Genomic DNA, 25,979 nt, shown 5'->3' with positions numbered 1-25,979 from the left:
CAGCATTGTGCAGAGGGTATAGAGTGGCAGAGACCATGACCTCCCTCAGCTGCCTGTGCAGTCACCACCACCACAGGTGTCCTCTCCACCTAGAAGTAAGAGGAGTAGTAGAGACCCTGACCTCCCCCAGCAGCCTATACAGTCACCACCACCACAGGTGTCCTCTCCACCTAGAAGTAAGAGGAGTAGTAGAGACCCTGACCTCCCCCAGCAGCCTATACAGTCACCACCACCACAGGTGTCCTCTCCACCTAGAAGTAAGAGGAGTAACAGAGACCCTGACCTCCCTCAGCTGCCTGTGCAGTCACCACCACCACAGGTGTCCTCTCCACCTAGAAGGGTAGCAGGAGAGACCATGACCTCCCCCAGCAGCCTATACAGTCACCACCACCACAGGTGTCCTCTCCACCTAGAAGTAAGAGGAGTAACAGAGACGCTGACCTCCCCCAGCAGCCTATACAGTCACCACCACCACAGGTGTCCTCTCCACCTAGAAGTAAGAGGAGTAACAGAGACGCTGACCTCCCCCAGCAGCCTATACAGTCAGCACTACCACAGGTGTCCTCTCCACCTAGAAGGGTAGCAGCAGAGACCCTGACTTGCCCCAGCAGCCTATACAGTCACCACCACCACAGGTGTCCTCTCCACCTAGAAGTAAGGGGAGTAGCAGACACCATGACCTACCCCAGCTGCCTGTACAGTCACCACCACCACAGGTGCCCTCTCCACCCAGTATTACAGGGAATCGGAGAGAGCTTTCCCTGGCTTCCTGTTTAGTCACCACTACCCAGGAGCATGGGGAGCAGCAAACACCATGACCTCCCCGGGAGTCCAGTACAGTCACTACCACAGTTGTCCTCTCTACCCAGGAGTGCGGAAAGCAGCAGAGACCATGACCTTCACTGGATGGCTGTACAGTCATTACCGCCACCATAGGTGTCCTCTTCACCTAGGTGTGCGGGGAGAAGCAGAGACCATAACCTTCCTCTGTTGGCCTCAACATCACCACTACAGGTGTCCTCTCCACCCAGGGAGCAGTAAAGACCATGACCCCCCCCTGGGTACCTGTACTGTCCCCACTACAGGTGTCCTCTCTAACCAGGAGTGCTGGGAGCAGCAGAGGCCATACAACCAAAGGGTCAAAAGATTCCAGGAGAAAAGTATGTGGTGTGACACCAGGATCCAGACCACCACGTCCTACAGTGACCCAGATACAAAGCCTGGACCTGACAGCAACGACTGGAGACTCCCCCCCCCCCCCCCCCCCCCCAAGCTGAATAAGTTTATAAAAGGGGGAGAAACGCTAATAAATTCTTTATGCAACATTTGAGAATCCCCCCCCCCAATACCACAGCACCCCCCCCCCCCCCCCCATAGCCCTTTGGGTATCACAGAACCCCATAAACCTCTGAGTAACCCAACCTTTCTCCCATCATAGCTCTCTGGGTATTCCAGCACCCTCCCGTCTGTGACATAACTCTGATTACCCATCTCACAGGTTTCACATTACGCACTGCGCTCACTGTAGTAAACATCCAGTCGCCACCATGAATCATCTCCATAAAGTGCGCAGAAAACCCTTCATTAAGTTTTTACAGGTTCCGGATGTTATGAGGTGTTACACAGGTGCAATGAAATCTCCATACATAAGTCACTGTCCAACCATAGGATGACCCGGCCAAGAGGTCAACAGCTCCACCACCATCTTATCACCCCTTACTGCTCATAAACCAGTAGTCTTCCTCCACCTTCATATAACTTGGACTGCCATATCCTTGCCTTACCCACCCACAACCCACAAACCACCAGTCCTTCTACACCTTCATACAACTTAGGGCCCTATTCCACCGGACGATTATCGTTCACATAATCGTAAACGATTAACAATCTCAAATGACCGCTATTGCGAAAGACCTGAAAGCGTTTAATCATTTCCATGGAACGATAATCGTTACTTATGATCGTATTTGCGATCGTTTCTTCTTCGCTATTTCTTCGCTATTGTGGTCGTATCTACTGCGAACGACCGAACAACGTCTTATTCAATGCGAACGATTTGCGAACGAGCAACAATAAAAATAGGTCCAGGTCTTATAAAGCGATCAACGATTTCTCATTCGGTCGTTAATCGTTAACTGCATTTCAACCGATTATCATTTAGATTCGAACGATTTAACCATAATCTGAACGATAATCGTCCGGTGGAATAGGGCCCTTAGATCATACACCATCCCCCCACTGCCCCAAAACCATCAGTTCTCCTCTGATCAATGAAACGTAGACCCTCTGCCACTGTCTTATGACTGCCATACCCCCCACTGCTCATAAACCACTAGTCCTCCTCTACTTTCATACAACTTAGACCATTTATCATCACTGTATCACTGCTCATAAACCACCAGTCCTCCTCCACCTTCTTACAATACAGTCCACCCACTTATCTCCATGTCATCCCCCAACTACTGATAATCCACATGTCCTGCACCTTCATATAACATAGACCTCCAACCATCTTATCACATTCTCCCAGCTATTGATAATCCACATGTCCTCCACTTCTCCAGTAATAGATCAGGATGCATAAAAAAATCACATCAGGAACTTCATCTCCTCCATCTTTATGACCAACCAACCTCCCCAAGACTCTACTCACCCTACGGTGCTCTGGTCTGGTGGTTCCTCTCAGAAGAGTCTAAGTTTCTTGACTAGAGCTTCTGGTCTTTGATTCCCCTTCATTGATGGAACCTACGCTCCTCTGAGTCCTCTCAAAGAAAGATGTGGTCTCTAGTGCACGTTGACACAATCCGGTAAGATCACACAAGGTATCGCTCGGATGAACAGGAGGGTCTTCCTCTAGCCAGTGGTGGCCATGCTTCCCCAGGCTTTCTCTCTCCTTCACTACATGTCTCTATAGGAGAAAGCGAGTTCCAAATACTCATAAAGTGGAATGGGGTGGGCAGCAGTGCTCTTAGATTCAACACATTTCTCTACAGCAGTCTCTTCATCACGTATCCCTCTCTGATTCTTCAAGAATGTCGCCTTGCAAGGGAATGCTGAATGGAGTGTGCCTATGGGAGGATGTCCCTAGAGAAGTGACAGCCTGTCTGACAGGTTGCCTCTCAGGATGTAGTACACCTGCAGGACAGACTGGAACTAAAAGATAAATGGCATCTTGTGAAGATGTACAGTGCCCACTCTCTCCATAGGATGGTGTGTCTCTGGTGGTCTCTATAGGATGGCGCAACTCGGGTGGTCTCTTTTGATAGGATGGAGTGTCCCTGGTGGGCTCTCTATAGGATAGTGTGTCTCTAGTGGTCTCTCTCTATAGGAAGGAGTGTCTCTGGTGGTCTCTCTCTATAGGATGGTGTGTCTCTGGCGGTCTCTCTCCATAGGATGGCGCATCTCTGGTGGTCTCTCTCTATAGGATGGAGTGTCTCTGGCGGTCTCTATAGGATGGCGCAACTCGGGTGGTCTCTTTTGATAGGATGGAGTGTCCCTGGTGGGCTCTCTATAGGATAGTGTGTCTCTAGTGGTCTCTCTCTCTATAGGATGGAGTGTCTCTGGTGGTCTCTCTCTATAGGATGGAGTGTCTCTGGTGGTCTCTCTCTATAGGATGGTGTGTCTCTGGCGGTCTCTCTCCATAGGATGGCACATCTCTGGTGGTCTCTCTCTATAGGATGGAGTGTCTCTGGCGGTCTCTCTCCATAGGATGGCGCATCTCTGGTGGTCTCTCTCTATAGGATGGTGTGTCTCTGGCGGTCTCTATCTATAGGATGGTGTGTCTCTGGTAGGATCTCTCTATAGGATGGCGCATCTCTGGTGCTCTCTCTATAGGATGGTGTGTCTCTGGTAGGCTCTCTCTCTATAGGATGGCACATCTCTGGCGGTCTCTCTTTATAGGGTGGCACATCTCTGGTGGTCTCTCTCTATAGGGTGGCACATCTCTGGTGGTCTCTCTCTATAGGATGGCACGTCACTGGTGGTCTCTCTCCATGGGATGGCGCATCTCTGGTGCTCTCTCCATAGGATGGCACGTCTCTGGCGGTCTCTCTCTATAGGATGGTGTGTCTCATGTAGGCTCTCTCTATAGGATGGCACGTCTCTGGTAGGCTCTCTCTATAGGATGGTGTGTCTCATGTAGGCTCTCTCTATAGGATGGCACATCTCTGGTAGGCTCTCTCTATAGGATGGTGTGTCTCATGTAGGCTCTCTCTATAGGATGGCACGTCTCTGGTAGGCTCTCTCTATAGGATGGTGTGTCTCATGTAGGCTCTCTCTATAGGATGGCACATCTCTGGTGCTCTCTCTATGGGATGGCACGTCTCTGGCGGTCTCTCTTTATAGGGTGGCACATCTCTGGTGGTCTCTCTTTATAGGGTGGCACATCTCTGGCGGTCTCTCTTTATAGGGTGGCACATCTCTGGCGGTCTCTCTCTATAGGATGAATGGAGCAGGTTGCCTGTGTAGGATGTTGGGTTTTGTGGCAGACTTGGTCAGACCGGTCGCTCCTGTAGTAGTGGGCAGGGCTGTAATCTATATTTATATGTTGCTTGTTATTCCTGTCATGTAGCAGGCTCCACCTTCGCATATATATCAGGTAGCTGAGAGATAATAAGCGAGACGCCCACAGATACATATATTAACAGTAATTATCTCTATGTAAGACAAGTTCTGCAACTATTACCAAACTATAACCTCATCGCTTCATGCACATTCTATTCTTACATATTCTATAACTCTGTCATCTCTAGATGTCTCTCAGGCTGTCTAATCATTAGTAAGAAAAAAGGCCTACAAAAGAGAGGCAACAGCACCAATAGAAATGACAGGAGGAGGAGTGGTAGCGGAAAAGCAGAGGAAGAAGGAGCAGCAAGAGGAAAAGAGGAAGAGGAGGAGAAGCTGAGAAGCAGAGGAAGAAGGAGCAACAAGAGGAAGCAGCAGCAGGGGAAGAAGGAGCAGCAAGAGGAAAAGAGGAAGAGGAGAAGCTGAGGAAGAAGGAGCAACAAGAGGAAGCAGGAGCAGGGGAAGAAGGAGCAGCAAGAGGAAAAGAGGAAGAGGAGAAGCTGAGGAAGAAGGAGCAACAAGAGGAAGCAGCAGCAGGGGAAGAAGGAGCAACAAGAGGAAAAGAGGTAGAGGAGAAGCTGAGAAGCAGAGGAAGAAGGAGCAACAAGAGGAAGCAGCAGCAGGGGAAGAGGGAGCAGCAAGAGGAAAAGAGGTAGAGGAGAAGCTGAGAAGCAGAGGAAGAAGCAGCAACAAGAGGAAGCAGCAGCAGGGGAAGAGGGAGCAGCAAGAGGAAAAGAGGTAGAGGAGAAGCTGAGAAGCAGAGGAAGAAGCAGCAACAAGAGGAAGCAGCAGCAGGGGAAGAAGGAGCAGCAAGAGGAAAAGAGGTAGAGGAGAGGCAGAAGAAGAAGGAGCAACAAGAGAAAGCAGCAGCAGGGGAAGAAGGAGCAGCAATAGGAAAAGAGGTAGAGGAGAAGCTGAGGAAGAAGGATCAACAAGAGGAAGCAGCAACAGGGGAAGAAGGATCAGCAAGAGGAAAAGAGATAGCGGAGAAGATAAGGAAGAAGGAGCAACAAGAGGAAGCAGCAGCAGGGGAAGAAGGAGCAGCAAGAGGAAAAGAGGTAGCAGAGAAGCAGAGGAAGAAGGAGCAACAAGAGGAAGCAGCAGGGGAAGAAGGAGCAGCAAGAGGAAAAGAGGTAGCAGAGAAGCAGGAGCAACAAGAGGAAGCAGCAGCAGGGGAAGAAGGAGCAGCAAGAGGAAAAGAGGTAGCAGAGAAGCAGAGGAAGAAGGAGCAACAAGAGGAAGCAGCAGCAGGGGAAGAAGGAGCAGCAAGAGAAAAAGAGGTAGCAGAGAAGCAGAGGAAGAAGGAGCAACAAGAGGAAGCAGCAGCAGGGGAAGAAGGAGCAGCAAGAAGAAAAGAGGTAGCGGAGAAGCTGAGGAAGAAAGAGCAACAAGAGGAAGCAGCAGCAGGGGAAGAAGGTGCAGCAAGAGGAAAAGAGGTAGAGGAGAAGCTGAGAAGCAGAGGAAGAAGGAGCAACAAGAGGAAGCAGCAGCAGGGGAAGAAGGAGCAGCAAGAGGAAAAGAGGTAGCGGAGAAGCAGAAGAAGAAGGAGCAACAAGAGAAAGCATCAGCAGGGGAAGAAGGAGCAGCAAGAGGAAAAGAGGTAGAGGAGAAGCTGAGAAGCAGAGGAAGAAGGAGCAACAAGAGGAAGCAGCAGCAGGGGAAGGAGCAGCAAGAGGAAAAGAGGTAGCGGAGAAGCAGAGGAAGAAGGAGAAACAACAAGAGGAAGCAGCAGCAGGGGAAGAAGGAGCAGCAAGAGGAAAAGAGGTAGAGGAGAAGCTGAGAAGCAGAGGAAGAAGGAGCAACAAGAGGAAGCAGCAGCAGGGGAAGGAGCAGCAAGAGGAAAAGAGGTAGCGGAGAAGCAGAGGAAGAAGGAGAAACAACAAGAGGAAGCAGCAGCAGGGGAAGGAGCAGCAAGAGGAAAAGAGGTAGCGGAGAAGCAGAGGAAGAAGGAGCAACAAGAGGAAGCAGCAGCAGGGGAAGAAGGAGCAGCAAGAGGAAAAGAGGTAGCGGAGAAGCAGAGGAAGAAGGAGCAACAAGAGGAAGCAGCAGCAGGGGAAGAAGGAGCAGCAAGAGGAAAAGAGGTAGAGGAGAAGCTGAGAAGCAGAGGAAGAAGGAGCAACAAGAGGAAGCAGCAGCAGGGGAAGAAGGAGCAACAAGAGGAAAAGAGGTAGAGGAGAAGCTGAGAAGCAGAGGAAGAAGGAGCAACAAGAGGAAGAAGGAGCAGCAAGAGGAAAAGAGGTAGCGGAGAAGCAGAAGAAGAAGGAGCAACAAGAGAAAGCATCAGCAGGGGAAGAAGGAGCAGCAAGAGGAAAAGAGGTAGAGGAGAAGCTGAGAAGCAGAGGAAGAAGGAGCAACAAGAGGAAGCAGCAGCAGGGGAAGGAGCAGCAAGAGGAAAAGAGGTAGCGGAGAAGCAGAGGAAGAAGGAGAAACAACAAGAGGAAGCAGCAGCAGGGGAAGAAGGAGCAGCAAGAGGAAAAGAGGTAGAGGAGAAGCTGAGAAGCAGAGGAAGAAGGAGCAACAAGAGGAAGCAGCAGCAGGGGAAGGAGCAGCAAGAGGAAAAGAGGTAGCGGAGAAGCAGAGGAAGAAGGAGAAACAACAAGAGGAAGCAGCAGCAGGGGAAGAAGGAGCAGCAAGAGGAAAAGAGGTAGCGGAGAAGCAGAGGAAGAAGGAGCAACAAGAGGAAGCAGCAGCAGGGGAAGAAGGACCAGCAAGAGGAAAAGAGGTAGCGGAGAAGCAGAGGAAGAAGGAGCAACAAGAGGAAGCAGCAGCAGGGGAAGAAGGAGCAGTGAGAAAAGCAGTGAAAAAAGAGCAGCAGGGGAAGAAGGAGCAGTGGTAGCGGAAAAGCAGAGAAAAAAGGAGCAACAAGAGGAAGTAGCAGCAGTGTAAGAAGGAGCAGAGAGGGGAGCAGCAAGGAAGGAGCAGAAAAGAGCAGCGAGGATGAAACAGCAGGGGAAGAAAGAGCAGCAAGAGGAGCAGCAGGAAAAGAAGGAGCAGTGAAAGGAGCAGCAAAAAAGAAGCAGCAGCAGGGCAAGGAGAAGTAGTGAGAAAGGAGCAGCAGGGGGAGAAGGAGCAGCAAGAGGGAGGAGCAGCAGAGGAAAAAGCAAAAGGAAGGAGCAGCAGAAGAAAAAGCAGCAGCAAGAGGAAGAAGGCGCAGCAGAGGAAGAAGCAGCAGTGAGAGGAGCAGCAAGGAAGAAATAGCACAGTTAGAGGCAGCAGCAGGGGAAGAAGGAGCAGCAAGAGGAAGGAGCAGCAGTTAGAGGAGCAGCAAGAGGAAGGAGCAGCAGTTAGAGGAGCAGCAAGAGGAAGGAGCAGCAGTTAGAGGAGCAGCAAAGAAGAATCAGCAGGGGAAGAAGCAGCAAGAAAAAGAAGCAGCAGGGGAGGAGCGGCAGAGGAAGAAGCAGCAGCAGGGGAAGAACAAGCAGCAGTCAGAGGAGCAGCAAGGAAGAATCAGCGAGGAAGGAGCAGAGGATGAAGCAGCAACAGGGGGAAAGGAGCAGCAAGGGGAGAAGCAGAGGATGAAGCAGCAAAGAAGCAAAAATAGCAACAGTGGAAAAAGCAGCAACAGGGGGAAAAGGAGTAGGAGAAGCAGAGGACAAAGCAGCAGTGAGAGCAGCAGCAGCAGCAGCAGAGAAAGAAGTAGCAGCGAAAGGAGCAGTAGCAGAGAAAGAAGCCCCAACAGCAAGTGCGGCAACAAGAGGAAGAAGAAGCACCAGTAAGAGGAGCCATAGTAGAGGAGGGAACAGCAGCATCAGAGGAAGAAGCAGCACCAGTAAGAGGAGCCGTAGCAGGGGAGGAAGCAGCACCAGTAAGATGAGGCGTAGCAGAGGAAGGAGCAGCACCAGTAAGAGTAGCAGCAGCAGAGGAAGAAACAGCAGCAGTGAGAGGAGGAGCAGCAGAGAAGGAAGAAGCAGCAGTGAGAGGAGCAGCAGCAGAGAAAGAAGCAGCAGCAGAAGTGAGAGGAGCAGCAGCACAGAAAGAAACAGCAGCAGTGAGAGGAGGAGCAGCAGAGAAGGAAGAAGCAGCAGTGAGAGGAGGAGCAGCAGCAGAGAAAGAAGCAGCAGCAGAGAAAGAAGCAGCAGCAGAAGTGAGAGGAGCAGCAGCACAGAAAGAAACAGCAGCAGTTAGAGGAGGAGCAGCAGCAAAGGAAGAAGCAGCAGCGAGAGGAGAGGAGCAGCGGCAGCAGCAAAGGAAGAAGCAGCAGCAGTGAGAGGAAGAGCAGCAGAGAAGGAAACAGCAGCAGTGAGAGAAGCAGCAGCAGAGGAAGAAACAGCAGCAGTAAGAGGAGGAGCAGCAGAGAAGAAAGAAGCAGCAGTGGTGAAAGGAGGAGCAGCAGCAGCGAAAGAAGCAGCAGTGAGAGGAGGAACAGCAGCAGTAAGAGGAGCAGCAGCAGAGGAAGAAACATCAGCAGTAAAAGAAGGAGCAGCAGAGAAGGAAGAAGCAGCGAAAGAAGCAGCAGCAGCAGAAGCAGTGAGAGGAGCAGCAGCAGAGGAAGAAGCAGCAGCAGTGAGAGGAGCAGAGGCAGTAGAGGAAGAAGCAGAGAAGGAAGAAGCAGCAGCAGTGAGAGGAGCAGCAGCGAAAGAAGCAGCAGTGAGAGGAGGAGCAGCAGCAGAGGAAGAAGCAGCAGCAGCAGAAGTGAGAGGAGCAGCAGCAGAGGAAGAAGCAGCAGCAGTGAGAGGAGGAACAGCAGAGGAAGAAACAGCAGCAGTGAGAGGAGCAGCAGAGAAAAAAACAGCAGCAGTGAGAGGAGGAGCAGCAGTGAGAGGAGGAGCAGCAGCAGTAAGAGGAGCAGTAGCAGAGGAATAAACATCAGCAGTAAGAAGGAACAGCAGAGAAGGAAGAAGCAGCAGCAGCAGTGAGAGGAGGAGCAGCAGCAGAGGAAGAAGCAGCAGCGAGAGGAGGAGCAGCAGAGAAGGAAGAAGCAGCAGCAGTGAGAGGAGCAGCAGCAGTGAGAGGAGCAGAGGCAGTAGAGGAAGAAGCAGAGAAGGAAGAAGCAGCAGCAGTGAGAGGAGCAGCAGCAGCGAAAGAAGCAGCAGTGAGAGGAGGAGCAGCAGCAGAGGAAGAAGCAGCAGCAGAAGTGAGAGGAGCAGCAGCAGAGGAAGAAGCAGCAGCAAAGGAACAAGCAGCAGCAGTGAGAGGAGGAACAGCAGAGGAAGAAACAGCAGCAGTGAGAGGAGCAGCAGAGAAAAAAACAGCAGCAGTGAGAGGAGGAGCAGCAGCAGCAGTAAGAGGAGCAGTAGCAGAGGAATAAACATCAGCAGTAAGAGAAGGAACAGCAGAGAAGGAAGAAGCAGCAAAAGAAGCAGCAGCAGCAGTGAGAGGAGGAGCAGCAGCAGAGGAAGAAGCAGCAGCAAGAGGAGGAGCAGCAGAGAAGGAAGAAGCAGCAGCAGTGAGAGGAGCAGCAGCAGTGAAAGAAGCAGCAGTAAGAGGAGGAACAGCAGCAGAGGAAGAAGCAGCAGCAGAAGTGAGAGGAGCAGCAGCAGAGGAAGAAGCAGCAGCAGTGAGAGGAGCAGCAGCAGCAAAGGAACAAGCAGCAGCAGTGAAAGGAGGAACAGCAGAGGAAGAAACAGCAGCAGTGAGAGGAGCAGCAGAGAAAGAAACAGCAGCAGTGAGAGGAGGAGGAGCAGCAGCAGAGGAAGAAACAGCAGCAGTGAGAGGAGGAGTAGCAGCAGAGGAAGAAACAGCAGCAGTGAGAGGAGGAGCAGCAGATGTGAGAGGAGGAGTAGCAGCAGCAGAGGAAGAAGTAGCCGTAGCAACAGCAGTGAGAGGAGGATCAACAGCAGCAGAGGAAGAAGCAGCAGCAGTGAGGCTCCTATAGATCTTCATGAAAACAGGTGTCACCAATCATCTCCTGAAGATGTCAGTAACACAGGGGTTCACTGGTCTTTTCTCCCTGCCCTATGGATGTTTACATCCTATGAATGATGTGTGTGTTATTAGTCTGGTTATATTGTGTTTATCCAGCACTGTGATTTAAGATCAATGCAGAAATCCAGGGAATTCCAAAGGGTTCATTCATTTTGTTTCTCGCCAGGCCACTTGCTACCACCAAATCTTCCATAGCAGAAGGTGCCTTGGCTTCCCGATACCTGGACCCTTTCAGTAATGGCGAGACCAGAGGGTAAAATCCATCCTTCCCCCCCGGTCACAGCTTATACACAAGTAACAACAAGTCAGGCTGTAACAAAGATCTGCAGAGGTGGGGTCACTAGAGTGAACCCCACCATGTTATCCCCGACGCCTTTCATTAAATTTGCTGGTTTTAATGGGATTTGAGTGACCGTACCTTACCTGGAATGGGGTAAGATCAGACAGACGAGACGCTGTTTCATGTTCTCCTACTTTGCAGTCATACATGTACAATAATCTACAGAGGAACGGACCAGTGAGAGGAGTCAGCCACAGTCAGACACAACAACGTCTTCATTAGTTTTATTCAGATTTACAGAAATTTTCCAGTAACCTGATGCCCCTCATTGAGTTGGGATGATCCCCTCCCCCCGGCCTGTGTGACCCCAGGAGAAGCTTCCCAACCACAATCCCCCCGGAACAATCGCTCTTTATAAATAATTATTGTACTACAGGGCAGGTAAGAAGCACATGGCCCAATGTTACACAGGGGTAGAGTCTGGTTAGCGGCGGACCCTAAGAGTACACACTGCACTGTGTAATAATACCGCAGTACTCATGCACACATAGCAGCCACGCACCTATCAGAAAGTCGCAGACATGTCTGCTGAAATGTAGTGGGATAAGAGACATTCATCCTCTCAGGGGAGTGTAGACCCCGACATTCACGGGACATGATGACCACATCCAGGGAACACACACACTGCACCCTCACATGGAGTCACTCACTATCCTCAGTCACTGTGCAAGTGAGTATGACATAAAACTAAAAGCCCCAGCTATGTATACATGATGGTATACGCTAATCTCAGTAACTAATGCCCTGCTACTAGAGCTATGCTCCCAAAGTATACAGGAGCTGTGCCCCTGAAGTATACAGAACTACTGTGTTATGTCAGGAGTCACCGCCACACACTTACAAAAGGAAATCATAACATAACAAAACCATGTTGGCTCAATATCATCAGCAGCACCACTGATGGAGCAATGCAGACAGGGGACACCATCATACAGCCCCTTGTGGCCTATTACACCATATTTCCTATACAGTACAATGCTGGAGGATGGAGGATCACTGTAAGCATCAACACACAATGCTACAGAGTCACTAAAGACATTATACTACTGGTGAGGGCTGGTGCATGGAGAAGACAACAATGGAGTGTCAAAATGATCTGTAGAAGAGTGGAGTGTCAAGATGATGAGATCTGTAGAAGAGTGGAGTGTCAAGATGATGAGATCTGTAGAAGAGTGCAGTGTAGAGATAAGATCTGTAGAAGAGTGCAGTGTCGAGATGAGATCTGTAGAAGAGTGCAGTGTCGAGATGAGATCTGTAGAAGAGTGGAGTGTCAAGATGATGAGATCTGTAGAAGAGTGCAGTGTCGAGATGATGAGATCTGTAGAAGAGTGCAGTGTCGAGATGATGAGATCTGTAGAAGAGTGCAGTGTCGAGATGAGATCTGTAGAAGAGTGCAGTGTCGAGATGAGATCTGTAGAAGAGTGCAGTGTCGAGATGAGATCTGTAGAAGAGTGCAGTGTCGAGATGATGAGATCTGTAGAAGAGTGCAGTGTCGAGATGATGAGATCTGTAGAAGAGTGCAGTGTCGAGATGATGAGATCTGTAGAAGAGTGCAGTGTCGAGATGATGAGATCTGTAGAAGAGTGCAGTGTCGAGATAAGATCTGTAGAAGAGTGCAGTGTCGAGATAAGATCTGTAGAAGAGTGCAGTGTCGAGATGATGAGATCTGTAGAAGAGTGCAGTGTCGAGATGAGATCTGTAGAAGAGTGCAGTGTCGAGATGATGAGATCTGTAGAAGAGTGCAGTGTCGAGATGATGAGATCTGTAGAAGAGTGCAGTGTAGAGATAAGATCTGTAGAAGAGTGCAGTGTCGAGATGATGAGATCTGTAGAAGAGTGCAGTGTCGAGATAAGATCTGTAGAAGAGTGCAGTGTCGAGATGATGAGATCTGTAGAAGAGTGCAGTGTCGAGATGATGAGATCTGTAGAAGAGTGCAGTGTCGAGATGATGAGATCTGTAGAAGAGTGCAGTGTCGAGATGATGAGATCTGTAGAAGAGTGCAGTGTCGAGATGAGATCTGTAGAAGAATGGAGTGTTCAGATCTGTAGAATAGTGGAGGGTCCAGATCTGTGTAAGAGTGGAGTGTCGAGATGATGAGATCTGTAAAAGAGTGGAGTGTCCAGATCTGTAGAAGAGTGGAGTGTCCAGATCTGTAGAAGAGTGCAGTTTTGAGATGAGATCTGTAGAAGAATGGAGTGTTTAGATCTGTACAATAGTGGAGGGTCCAGATCTGTAGAATAGTGGAGGGTCCAGATCTGTAGAATAGTGGAGGGTCCAGATTTGTGTAAGAGTGGAGAGTCAAGATGATGAGATCTGTAGAAGAGTGGAGTGTCGAGATGATGAGATCTGTAGAAGAGTAGAGTGTAGACATCTGTAGAAGAGTGGAGTGTCAAGATCTGTAGAGGAGGAGTGGAGTGTCGAGATCTGTAGAAGAGTGGAGTGTCAAGATCTGTAGATGAGGAGTGGAGTGTCGAGATCTGTAGAGGAGTGGAGTGTCCAGATCTGTAGAAGAGTGGAGTGTCGAGATGATGAGATCTGTAGAAGAGTGGAGTGTGGAGATGATGAGATTTGTAGAAGAGTGGAGTGTCGGGATGATGATATCTGTAGAAGAGTGGAGTGTCGAGATCAGTAGGGAAGTGGAGTGTCGAGATCTGTAGAAGAGTAGAGTGTCGAGATCTGTAGAAGAGTGGAGTGATGAGATCTGTAGAAGAGTGGACATAATGAGGTGTGAGGAACAGCAGAGCAAAGAAAATTATCTTTATAGTGGAGTGCAGGGACAAGACCTGAAGAACTGTTTAGTGCAGAATGGATTGGAAATGCCGAGAAGTCAACTATGGAATGGAAGAAATCTGGAAACAGGTCTAGTGTAGATAAGAATGTTATCAGAAGAATGGAATGAAGAACAGTGGACTGTAGAGGAGAGGATGTCTATAGAAGAGTGTAGGGGACCTGAAGAACAGTGGACTGTAGAGGAGAGGATGTCTATAGAAGAGTGTAGGGGACCTGAAGAACAGTGGACAGTGGAGGGAAGGATATCAGCAGGAGAGTAGAGGGGACAAGAAGAATGGTGGACAGTAGAGGGGAGGATATCAGCAGGAGAGTAGAGGGGACAAGAAGAATGGTGGACAGTGGAGGTAAGGATATCAGCAGGAGAGTAGAGGGGACCTGAAGAACAGTGGACAGTAGTGGGAAGGATATCAGCAGAAGAGTAGAGGGGACATGAAGAATGGTGGACAGTAGAGGGAAGGATATCAGCAGGAGAGTAGAGGGGACCTGAAGAACAGTGGACAGTAGAGGGGAGGAAATCAGCAGGAGAGTAGAGGGGACATGAAGAATGGTGGACAGTAGTGGGAAGGATATCAGCAGAAGAGTAGAGGGGACATGAAGAATGGTGGACAGTGGAGGTAAGGATATCAGCAGAAGAGTAGAGGGGACCTGAAGAATGGTGGACAATAGAGGGAAGGATATCAGCAGGAGAGTAGAGGGGACATGAAGAATGGTGGACAATAGAGGGAAGGATATCAGCAGGAGAGTAGAGGGGACATGAAGAATGGTGGACAATAGAGGGAAGGATATCAGCAGGAGAGTAGAGGGGACATGAAGAATGGTGGACAATAGAGGGAAGGATATCAGCAGGAGAGTAGAGGGGACATGAAGAATGGTGGACAGTGGAGGGGAGGAAATCAGCAGAAGAGTAGAGGGGACCTGAAAAACGGTAGACAGTAAAGAAGAGGATGACTACAGAAGTGTGGATGGGACCTGAACAACAGTGGACTATGGAGGAATGGATGGAGAGGACCAAAAAGAACAGTGGATTGTGGGGGAAAGGAAGTCCACAGAATAGTGGAGGGGACCTGAACAACAGTGGACGGCGAAGGAAAGGATGTCCAGAGTAGAGTGGAGGGGACCTGCAGAAGAGCGGAGTGGGTAGAGAAGGCTCAGCGTTATAAGCAGTGGACACTCATATAACAGGTTACATGACTTGATATCCGCGAGAGGGTTGTGTAAGCCCACCAGCTGTGCGTCATGTACATGTGGGAGGGTTAACAGTTAACAGACAGTGAGTCTGGTGGGTGATCTGGTCACTGCCTATAATCTGAGTGCTGGGTGTACAATCATACTCACTAATCTGTAGACACACCAATCTATCACACAATGGACACTTGCACCAGCACACGGTAATGTTACACACACAAACCTTCATGCATACAACACTTACATATACAGTACACAATCCATCACAAACATGTAGAGAGAAAGGAGCAGCGTGGTCACTGCTCCTCCAGCCACGAGGGTTTTTCGCTGGCTGCGCTGCTCAGCTTGATGTTGAATTGCTGCAGTGAAGCTTCTAGTTGTTGCTGATTCCCAGCAAAGTATGAGGAGATGGCATTATGGAAGAGAAGAAGCTGCTTATGCATGACCTTCACCTGTGAGACAGAGGAAGACATGTGAGACATGACGAATAGTGATCAATCATAGACTCAACCCATCACCACCAACACAGAGGAGGACACGACGAATGGTGATCAATCATAGAATCAGCCCATCACCACCAACACAGAGGAGGACACGACGAATGGTGATCAATCATAGACTCAGCCCATCACCACCAACACAGAGGAGGACACAATGAATGGTGATCAATCATAGAATCAGCCCATCACCACCAACACAGAGGAGGACACGACGAATGGTGATCAATCATAGACTCAGCCCATCCCCACCAACACAGAGGAGGACACAACGAATGGTGATCAATCATAGAATCAGCCCATCACCACCAACACAGAGGAGGACATGTGAGACACAACAAATGGTGACCAATCATAGAGTCAGCCAGCCTATCACCACCAAAACAGAGGAGGACATGTGAGAGACGACGAATGGTGATCATTCATAGAATCAGCCCATCACCACCAACACAGAGGAAGATATGTGAGACACAAGCTGATTCTATGAATGATCACCATTCGTCGTGTCTCACGTGTCCTCCTCTGTGCTGGTGGTGATGGGCTGATTCTATGAATGTTCACCATTCGTCGTGTCTCACGTGATCTCCTCTGTGTTGGTGGTGATGGGCTGATTCTATGAATAATCACCTTTCATTGTCTCTCACGTGACCTCCTCTGTGTTGGTGGTGATGGGCTGATTCTATGAATGATCACCATTCGTCGTCTCTCACATATCCTCCTCTGTGTTGGTGGTGATGGGCTGATTCTATGAATGATCACCATTCGTCGTCTCTCACATGTCCTCCTCTGTTTTGGTGGTGATGGGCTGATTCTATGATTGAACACCATTCGTTGTGTCCTCCTCTGTGTTGGTGGTGATGAGCTGATTCCATGAATGATCACCATTCGTCATCACCACCAACACAGAGGAGGACACGTGAGACACGACGAATGGTGATCAATCATAGACTCAGCCCATCACCACCAACACAGAGGAGGACACAACGAATGGTGTTCAATCATAGAATCAGCCCATCACCACCAGCACAGAGGAGGACATGTGAGACACAACAAATGGTGACCAATCATAGAGTCAGACAGCCTATCACCACCAAAACAGAGGAGGACATGTGAGAGACGAGGAATGGTGATCATTCATAGAATCAGCCCATCACCACCAGCACAGAGGAGGACATGTGAGACACAACAAATGGTGACCATTCATAGAATCAGCCCATCACCACCAACACAGAGGAGGACACGACGAATGGTGATCAATCATAGAATCAGCCCATCACCACCAACACAGAGGAGGTCACGTGAGACACAACAAATGGTGATCATTCATAGAATCAGCCCATCACCACCAACACAGAGGAGGACACGTGAGACACAAGGAACAGTGATCAATCATAGAATCAGCTGATCACCACCAACACAGAGGGGGACACATCCGGGAAACTGGTGACAGAATTAACTGCTACAACCAATCATCACCGCAACAGCAGCAGGGTAAATAAACAGAGATCACAGTAACGTCAGCACAGTAACTGGAGATCACAGTAACGTCAGCACAGTAACCAGAGATAACAGTGATGTCAGTACAGTTACCAGAGATCACAGTGATGTCAGTACAGTTACCAGAGATCACAGTGACGTCAGTACAGTTACCAGAGATAACAGTGATGTCAGTGAAGTAACCGGACATCACATTGACGTCAGTACAGTTACCAGAGATCACAGTGACGTCAGTACAGTTACCAGAGATAACAGTGACATCAGTGAAGTAACCGGAGATCACACTGATGTCAGTACAGTTACCATATTACTCACAGTAACTTGGGTCACATGAAATGACCCAGCTGTACCTTGTTTTCCTGTAAGAAGCGCAGTTTGATAGTCACGTCCCCTCGTAATTTTTCATACTTGACGCGATGTGCCTGGAAGTTTTGCTGCGCAATTTCAATGCGGCACAGGGTAGCAGCATCACGCGGCCCCAGGCTCAGCTCCTCCAGGTCAGCGCGGTACGCGTCATACTCTAACCTGCAAGTCAAAAACGACATTCAGTCTCTGGTGTCCTACCTACACCCCTAAAAAAAGGGAAATTTTGGCAGCACATCTATGACTCTACAGGTTGCACGCTGCTTGTGGCTTAAGTACAGACAAAAAACAGAAGGTGCAACAGCAACCCACAGGTGCAAGGGCCCACCGTATGCACTCCTCCCAGTGTACACACGGTAAACACCTGCTCTGTAGATATGAAAAATTAAAATATAATCTTTTTTTTTTAGAAAAAGTTAGGCTTATTCAGCCCAGGAGAGGCCATTGCTAGTGTGAAAATGTAGGGACCGTGTCTCTGGGGACGCCTTAATGTGGCGACATAGTACACTCTGTTTAAACAAATAGTTTAAGATCCTCACTTTTTCAAAAAAAAATTTTATATTTTAATTTTTAATATCTACAGAACAGGTGTTTACCGTGTGTACGCTTGGAGGAGTATATACGGTAGGCCCAAAGTCTCTGGTATCTGACCCACACCCCTATCCGGAGTCTCTGGTATCTGACCCACACCCCTATCCGGAGTCTCTGGTATATGACCCACACCCCCTCCGAAGTTTCTGGTATCTGACCCACACCCCTATCCGGAGTCTCTGGTATCTGACCCACACCCCTATCCGGAGTCTCTGGTATATGACCCACACCGCTATCCGGAGTCTCTGGTATCTGACCCACACCCCTATCCGGAGTCTCTGGTATATGACCCACACCGATATCCGGAGTATCTGGTATCTGACCCACACCCCTATCCGGAGTCTCTGGTATATGACCCACACCGCTATCCGGAGTCTCTGGTATATGACTCACACCCCTATCCGGAGTCTCTGGTATATGACCCACACCCCTATCCGGAGTCTCTGGTATATGACCCACACCCCTATCCGGAGTCTCTGGTATATGACCCACACCCCTATCCGGAGTCTCTGGTATATGACCCACACCCCTATCCGGAGTCTCTGGTATATGACTCACACCCCTATCCGGAGTCTCTGGTATATGACCCACACCCCTATCCGGAGTCTCTGGTATATGACCCACACCCCTATCCGGAGTCTCTGGTATATGACCCACACCCCTATCCGGAGTCTCTGGTATATGACCCACACCCCTATCCGGAGTCTCTGGTATATGACCCACACCGATATCCGGAGTATCTGGTATCTGACGCACACCCCTATCCGGAGTCTCTGGTATCTGACCCACACCCCTATCCGGAGTCTCTGGTATATGACCCACACCGATATCCGGAGTATCTGGTATCTGACCCCCACCCCTATCCGGAGTATCTGGTATCTGACTGTATATGGTGCTGGGGGGGATATGTACAGTATATGGTGCTGGGGGGGATGTGTACAGTATATGGTGCTGGGGGATGTGTACAGTATATGGTGCTGGGGGGGATGTGTACAGTATATGGTGCTGGGGGGGATGTGTACAGTATATGGTGCTGGGGGGGATGTGTACAGTATATGGTGCTGGGGGATGTGTACAGTATATGGTGCTGGGGGGGATGTGTACAGTATATGGTGCTGGGGGGATGTGTACAGTATATGGTGCTGGGGGATGTGTACAGTATATGGTGCTGGGGGGGATGTGTACAGTATATGGTGCTGGGGGATGTGTACAGTATATGGTGCTGGGGGGAATGTGTACAGTATATGGTGCTGGGGGGAATGTGTACAGTATATGGTGCTGGGGGGAATGTGTACAGTATATGGTGCTGGGGGGGATGTGTACAGTATATGGTGCTGGGGGGGATGTGTACAGTATATGGTGCTGGGGGATGTGTACAGTATATGGTGCTGGGGGGGATGTGTACAGTATATGGTGCTGAGGGGATGTGTACAGTATATGGTGCTGGGGGGGATGTGTACAGTATATGGTGCTGGGGGGGATGTGTACAGTATATGGTGCTGGGGGATGTGTACAGTATATGGTGCTGGGGGGGATGTGTACAGTATATGGTGCTGAGGGGATGTGTACAGTATATGGTGCTGGGGGGATGTGTACAGTATATGGTGCTGGGGGGGATGTGTACAGTATATGGTGCTGGTGCTGGGGGGGATGTGTACAGTATATGGTGCTGGGGGGATGTGTACAGTATATGGTGCTGGGGGATGTGTACAGTATATGGTGCTGGGGGGGATGTGTACAGTATATGGTGCTGGGGGATGTGTACAGTATATGGTGCTGGGGGGGATGTGTACAGTATATGGTGCTGGGGGGAATGTGTACAGTATATGGTACTATCCCAGTTACTAGCCCATGATGATGTGTATGGTAAGTTACTAGCCCTGTTACTAGTCTATGATGATGTGTATGGTAAGTTACTAGCCCTGTTACTAGTCCATGATGATGTGTATGGTAAGTTACTAGCCCTGTTACTAGTCCATGATGATGTGTATGGTAAGTTACTAGCCCTGTTACTAGCCCATGATGATGTGTATGGTAAGTTACTAGCCCTGTTACTAGCCCATGATGATGTGTATGGTAAGTTACTAGCCCTGTTACTAGCCCATGATGATGTGTATGGTAAGTTACTAGCCCTGTTACTAGCCCATGATGATGTGTATGGTAAGTTACTAGCCCTGTTACTAGTCCATGATGATGTGTATGGTAAGTTACTAGCCCTGTTACTAGCCCATGATGATGTGTATGTATATGTATACAAATGAAGTAAAATTGTATCATACTATGCTCTATATCAAGTACAGGTAAGTACTCCCAGGGTACCTGCAACCATTGCTTTGTGATACCAAGCTGGATTGGAAAATTGTTGCATAACAGAATTTCTTTTTCTTTTTCCTTTTTTTTTTTTAAACACTTTATTCAGTTTTCCACCATTTTACATAAATCAAACATTTGTGGAGACATCCCTCCACGTCAGATATACAAAAGCGCAGTACATTTCTCCCCTCAGTAACAAAATCTCATCACAGATTATATCCACTGCAGCCAAAATGTACCAGGCGGTAATAACAGGTAACCAAAACAAAACTCCCTCCCTCCCCCACTCCCCACTTCCCCGCTCGCGTTCACACCAGTGTCCCCCAAGGTTCAAAATCTACAGTTATCATTTAGGCACTATGTACAGGCATTATCGCCGTCTACGGGCCATTATAAGACCTCCTACACCTTCAGCCGCCCCAACGTTCCGGCCACATCCTTAGCCAAATTCCTCTTAGTATTCTTAAAGGGAAGGACTACTTGTTGGATTTCAGCTCGGGTAAGAAAATTGCAAATGAAAGTCGTCCACTTTTTAATGAACCCCTTCGTGGATTTCTCCTTAGTGCGCAACACCTCCAACTGGTCGTAGAATAAATATTTCTTAACTTGGGATACCACTTCCGCAGTGGAAGGCATGTGAGGCTCCAGCCAATGGGCCAACAGGCAGCGCTTGGCTACCAGCACAAAGACATGGGTAAGTAGCGTTGGCACCTCGTCAGTTGGGGGGATATGCAGCAAGAGGAAATCAGGCTCCAGTGAGAGTCGTACACGTACCTTAGCTAATAAAAGGCCCTTCAGTCCAACCCAGAAATGACGAGTCAACGGGCACGTTACTAGCCCATGTAGCAATAGCCATAGCCGCCTCTATGCTATAATTGGAGTATGGGCCCCCCCTTATCCAGTCCAAACCATGACGAAGCAAACATGCTACGTTATATCTTCTGATGTCAGGGAAATTTAAACCACCTTGGTCTAGAAACAGTTGTAATTTTCTGAGGGCTATCCGGGGCCTTTTCCCCTTCCAAATGAATTTGAGAAAGGCCGATTGTAGTTTATGGATGTCTGCATGTCTCATTAAGACAGGGAGAGTTTGCATTGGGTATAAAAGTCTTGAGAAGGCTAACATTTTGAGTAGGTGGCATCTAGCCATTGTAGGTAAGGGGAGTGATTTCCACCTATCTATATCTCTGAGGATCGACTGGATAAGGGGCGGGTAATTGAGTCCATAGAGTGAACCAGGTGTTTGGCCTATCATGATTCCTAAATATTTGATCGCAGTACAAGTGACAGCTACAGGTGTCCTTCCCTGGAAGCCCCTCTGTTTCGTGGAAAGGTCTAGTAACGTATCTTTTAGTAACATTCACCTTAAAGCCGGGGCGGACTCCGAAGTCCTGGAGGCATTCCAGCACTACAGGGAGATCTGCTTAGGGGTGCTCCAAGAACAAAATTATGTCATCTGCAAAGAGAGCCGTTTTGACAGGGATGCCGCCTACCGTTATACCCCTAACATCCGGGTGAGCAGTCAACACTTTCGCCAGAGGCTCAAGAGCTATGTTGAATAAAAGGGGCGATAGGGGGCATCCCTGCCTGGTCCCCTTGTATAACCTAAACGGCTGCAACAGAAATCGCGGGGTTCCTATTCTGGCCCATGGCTCGCAGTATAATGCAGAGAGGTAATGCATAAAGGACCCCTCGAAGCCCATTTTGGATATCACCGACCACACCCACTCCCACCGCACATTGTCAAAAGCTTTTTCAGCGTCGATAGAGAAAATGGCGGGGGAGGGGTGTGAGTCTGGATGCAGATGGAGTCTAGGACGCTAATAACCTTGCACAGATTAGAAACTGCTGATCGTCCCTTAACGAATCCCACCTGGGTCGGAGAGACAAGACGAGGGAGGACCACAGCCAGCCGATCTGCCAAAATTTTGGACATAATTTTCAGGTCGACATTAATGAGGGATATCGGCCTGTATCCCCCCGGGGATGTCAGGTCTTTCCCTTGTTTGGGTAGTACCTTATTGACCGCAGTGTTCATGATAGGGGACACCGGAGACCCCCGCAAATAGGCATTGTACAAGGATTGTAAGGTGGGGCCGATCTCTGCAACTGCCACCTTGTAGAAGTCTCCGGTGAAACCATCAGGCCCAGGAGCCTTGTTGGGTTTGATGTCCTTAATGGCCCTAGCAAAATCCTCAACGGTGATGGTAGCATTGAGAAAATCATTCTCTTCAGGGGTCAGCGTGGGGAGACCTGACTCCCTTAACCAGTCTCTAACAGGGGCAACCTGGGAGGGTGTGTCGGCGTACAAAGTTTCATAAATAGACCTCAGAATTTTGTTTATCTCACCAGGATGAGTACGGAGAGTCCTTATGTCATCCCGGAGAGCTTGGATATGATGAAGATTTTGTCTGCCTTTTGCTAGCCTAGCCAGCATTCTACCCGGCTTATTGCCATATCGGAAAAGGGATGCTTCAAAGTGAGATCTGTTTATGTTCTCTCCACGCTCCAACCAACTCTCGAAAGTGGTTTTGACTGATTGCCAATTCTCCTTGCTCTCAAAGGAGGGCGCTCCCAGAAAGGCCGTGTATGCTATGCAAAGAGCGTCGCTATGTGTTCTGAGTTGAGATGCGATTTTCTTCTTTTGTCCTGAAACATATGCCATTATGCGCCCCCACAAAACCACCTTTGCAGTTTCCCAATACAGTTGGGGTTGTGCTATGTGTTCTGCATTATCTCTAGCAAATTCCCACCACCAGAGTTTAAGGAGGGACTGAAAGTTCCCATCTCTAGCTAAACACATTGGGAACCGCCATATAAAATCCGAGCCCCTCGGAATAGTGTCCTGCAACAGAATAGACACAGGCGAGTGATCCGAGATGATAAGGTCCTTGATCTGTGCATGGTGGAGGCGAGGTAACAGGGAATCAGTAATAAAAATATAATTGATTCTGGACTAAGAGTTGTGCAGGTGTGAGTAATGGGAATACTCCCTATCATCAGGGTGCTTCCACCTCCAAGCGTCCACCATGACCACTGTCTGTGTCTATTGTGACAGTACCTGATCCCTACCCAGAGCCCCGGGACCAACGAATCTGCTCGACCTCCTGTCCTCCGCACGGTTCACAACGGTATTAAAGTCACCCCCTACCACTTTAGTCGGGACTGCGTCTTGGAGAACTATAGGAGTGAGAGAGTCAAAATAGGTTGTATTAGTATCATTAGGAGCATAAACATTTATAAATTCCATCTCCTCAGCTGCTGTTTTGATATGTACCTTACACACTCTCCCTTCCGTGTCAGCCCAGGTATTAATAGTGTCATGACTGAATAATCTATTGATCAGTATCAGAACCCCAGCCTTGTGCGAGACAGCCGCTGACCCATACACTTCCGCAACCCACCCCTTGCGCATCCTAAAGAAGTCCTCGTCGCCCAAATGCGTCTCTTGCAGCAGCGCCACATCGGGAGCAAGCTTCTTAAGGTGGCGTAAAACCATATTCCTCTTATAAGGAGATCGTAGGCCCTTAACATTCCACGATATCACATGCACCATGTTTGAACAAGGTATGAGACAACCTTATGGAACCCGAATAAGTGACCCCTGATGAACCGAGAGCAGAACCAACCTCCCCCTCCCCAACACAGCAAGCCCCCCCTAAACAAGAAACACACCCCTCCCACACAACAAAAAAACAACACACTCATCTGTAGGCATGCCATGTGGCTATGGACTTCACTTCTTCCCATGCTGAACATTCCACCCTAAAGTCTCAGAAACACTGTAACCTAGTGGCAATAACGCCTATGGCTCTAAAGCTCAAGCGGCATAGTACTGATCACCTATTTCGTCGCCTTTTCAACATCTCCCATAAATGAGGCCGCCTACGGAGGCCAAGACCCTGAGAGAGAGCAAAACAGAACAAGAAAAGAAGGGGGAAAAGGAAAAGAAGGGGGGAGAAGCAACTAGGGGGAAAAGAAGAAGGGAAAAGAACAAGAGAAGGGGGTTAGGAGGGGAGGATAGGGGAAATGGCGGAGGGGGGGGGGGGGGGGGAAGGATGAGGCAAGATTCGGGCGCCCAAACGTAAGCAGCCAAGGGGGAGAGGAGAGGGAAAGCAGGAAGGGGAAGTGGGGGGGTTGGAAAAAAAAATATGGGGGGGGGGGGTAAGCGTGGGTGAACTTGGAACAATCATCTAACGGGCATAGTAGTAGCAGTGCGGAAAGATAAACTATCGCAAAACATCCCCTCGCTCCCAATGGCAGGAAGAGGGCATGAGTCTAGGCAGGGTAGCGTCCTGAGAGCCCCCCGGGATAAAAAAAATCAGTCACAAGTAGGCCGTTCTCCTCACCACCCAAAAACATCCACCGGAGACACGTTGCAATAAGATCCGGACCGGGTCTCCACAGGGCTACACCCGGCGTACCCTCTGGCTTTGTGGCAGTTCAGGCCATTGATCTTGGGAAAGTCTCGGCATGGCTAGAGACGTGTCTGCAGAGGCGCCCCCCCGGCGGGGGCTGGAGACACCATCCTGTGGGAAATTAGAGAGGTAGTCACAGGCCGTCCGCAGCCTCGTCGGCACCCTGAAAGGTTTGCATAGAGCCATCCGCGTGGAACACCTTTAACACCGCCGGATATATCAGCACAAAGCACACTTTAGATTTTCTCCTGCGAGTAACCTCTACTGAGAAATCCCCAAAGATGAGAAGACGCTGACCATTAAGGCGAAGTCCCTCTGGCATGTTGCGGAAGGCCCGCTGAATAGCCACCTTATCAGTGAAGTCCAGGTATTTGACAATCACTTGTAGTGGCCTGTCTCTTTGTGCTAGACCTTGGGGGACTCCAACATCAGGAGGCTGGCGGGCTTCCATGCCCAACCTGTGAGCCTGTTCCACTTTGCACGGGCGCAGGAGGCCTAGCAGGGAGAGAATGGTCACCTCACAGAGCTGCAACAGGGCCCGTTGCCGGACAGCCTCCGGGACCCCGACAATTCGTAAATTGTTCCGCCGGGACCTATCTTCTAGGTCCTAGACCTTGTCCCAGTCTTTTGTTTTCTCTCTCCACCGCAGCCACTCGCGTGTGCCATGAATCAGCGGAATCCTCTATGGTGCTGATTCTCTCCTCAGCTGCAGTGAGCCGTGTCCCCTGGGCCCCCACTTCCGCCTGTAGTTGTTTCATGGCCGCAGTCACCGCCGCCGTGAGGGTTCCCTGTAACTCCGGAGTAATACGCCGAACCACTGCCACAGCCAGTGCTGCGTAATCCAATATAGGGGCATCGCCATCGTCCTCTCCCCCCGATAGCTCTCTCTCTGACCTTGCTGGGGAGGTTGCTCTGGATGACGCAGGTGAGGGCGCCATGCTGGTCTCAGCTCCGTCGGTCTTACGGGTCCGGGAGTTTGCTTAGTTTGTTTACCCTTTTTGTGGACGTATTTATCCATCAAGATGCCCTGTAGTATCAGGGGCTGAAACAACCCTGTTTAGATCGCAGCTGCGGGTGTAGGGATGTCGGGCACGGGAGCCGCTGAGCAGAGCCGAGACAAAGCGTGGCTTACAGCATGGCGCCGGAACCGGAAGTGAGAATTTCTTTCTTCTGTAGACAGAGCATTCACTATAAAAAGTTTCCATTTTTTCATGAAAGAAACCCTAAACTTTTCATTACTACGTAAGGTATCAATCATTTCCCAATGTAGTGTTTCTTTGAAATTATCAACCAACTCTGGTATTGTAGGGCAGTGATTTTCAACCTTTTTTGAGCCACAGCACACTTTTTATACTTAAAAAATCCCGGGGCACACCACCAACCAAAATGGCACAAAATGACACTTAAACAGGACATATTATACATATAGTTAATATAGATTCTAAATGTATTTATACTCAGTGTGAAACCTGGGCCTGTTTTCTTCTCCCCCCCTGTGCTTCTCTCCACCATACTTCTCCCCCCTACTTCTCTCCACCATGCTTCTCTCCACCATGC

The 25,979-nt window shown here is 49.5% G+C and overlaps 3 protein-coding genes across 5 annotated transcripts in view; 1 reads left to right on the top strand and 2 right to left on the bottom strand.

Annotated features, from left to right (window-relative positions):
* Nucleotides 1-3,474, bottom strand: part of LOC138793344 (FH2 domain-containing protein 1-like) — a 64,550-nt gene extending 61,076 nt beyond the window's left edge. Inside the window, exon 1 of the mRNA XM_069971874.1 lies at nucleotides 2,654-3,474. The gene's annotated coding sequence lies outside the window, so the exon portion shown is untranslated. The remainder of the gene's footprint in view (nucleotides 1-2,653) is intronic.
* The window catches only part of LOC138793312 (caldesmon-like), a 39,952-nt gene extending 31,673 nt beyond the window's left edge, over nucleotides 1-8,279 (top strand). The window contains exons 4-6 of the mRNA XM_069971836.1: nucleotides 5,239-6,085; nucleotides 6,233-6,730; nucleotides 7,829-8,279. Of these exons, the coding sequence (XP_069827937.1) occupies nucleotides 5,239-6,085; nucleotides 6,233-6,730; nucleotides 7,829-8,279 (1,796 nt within the window). The remainder of the gene's footprint in view (nucleotides 1-5,238; nucleotides 6,086-6,232; nucleotides 6,731-7,828) is intronic.
* Nucleotides 8,280-10,977: 2,698 nt separating this feature from the next.
* Nucleotides 10,978-25,979, bottom strand: part of ARFIP2 (ARF interacting protein 2) — a 103,032-nt gene continuing 88,030 nt past the window's right edge. For all 3 annotated transcript variants that reach the window (XM_069969293.1, XM_069969295.1, XM_069969294.1), the window contains 2 exons: nucleotides 17,088-17,262; nucleotides 10,978-15,195 (listed from right to left, as the gene is read on the bottom strand). In XM_069969293.1, coding sequence (XP_069825394.1) covers nucleotides 15,040-15,195; nucleotides 17,088-17,262 — 331 coding nt within the window. In that variant the 3' untranslated portion in view covers nucleotides 10,978-15,039. The remainder of the gene's footprint in view (nucleotides 15,196-17,087; nucleotides 17,263-25,979) is intronic.

The sequence above is a fragment of the Dendropsophus ebraccatus genome, chromosome 5 (assembly GCF_027789765.1).
Source record: "Dendropsophus ebraccatus isolate aDenEbr1 chromosome 5, aDenEbr1.pat, whole genome shotgun sequence".
NCBI classification, from domain to species: Eukaryota; Metazoa; Chordata; class Amphibia; order Anura; family Hylidae; genus Dendropsophus; species Dendropsophus ebraccatus.
The sequence above is the reverse complement of the archived record's forward strand: the minus strand, read 5'-3'. Positions and strand labels throughout refer to the sequence as shown.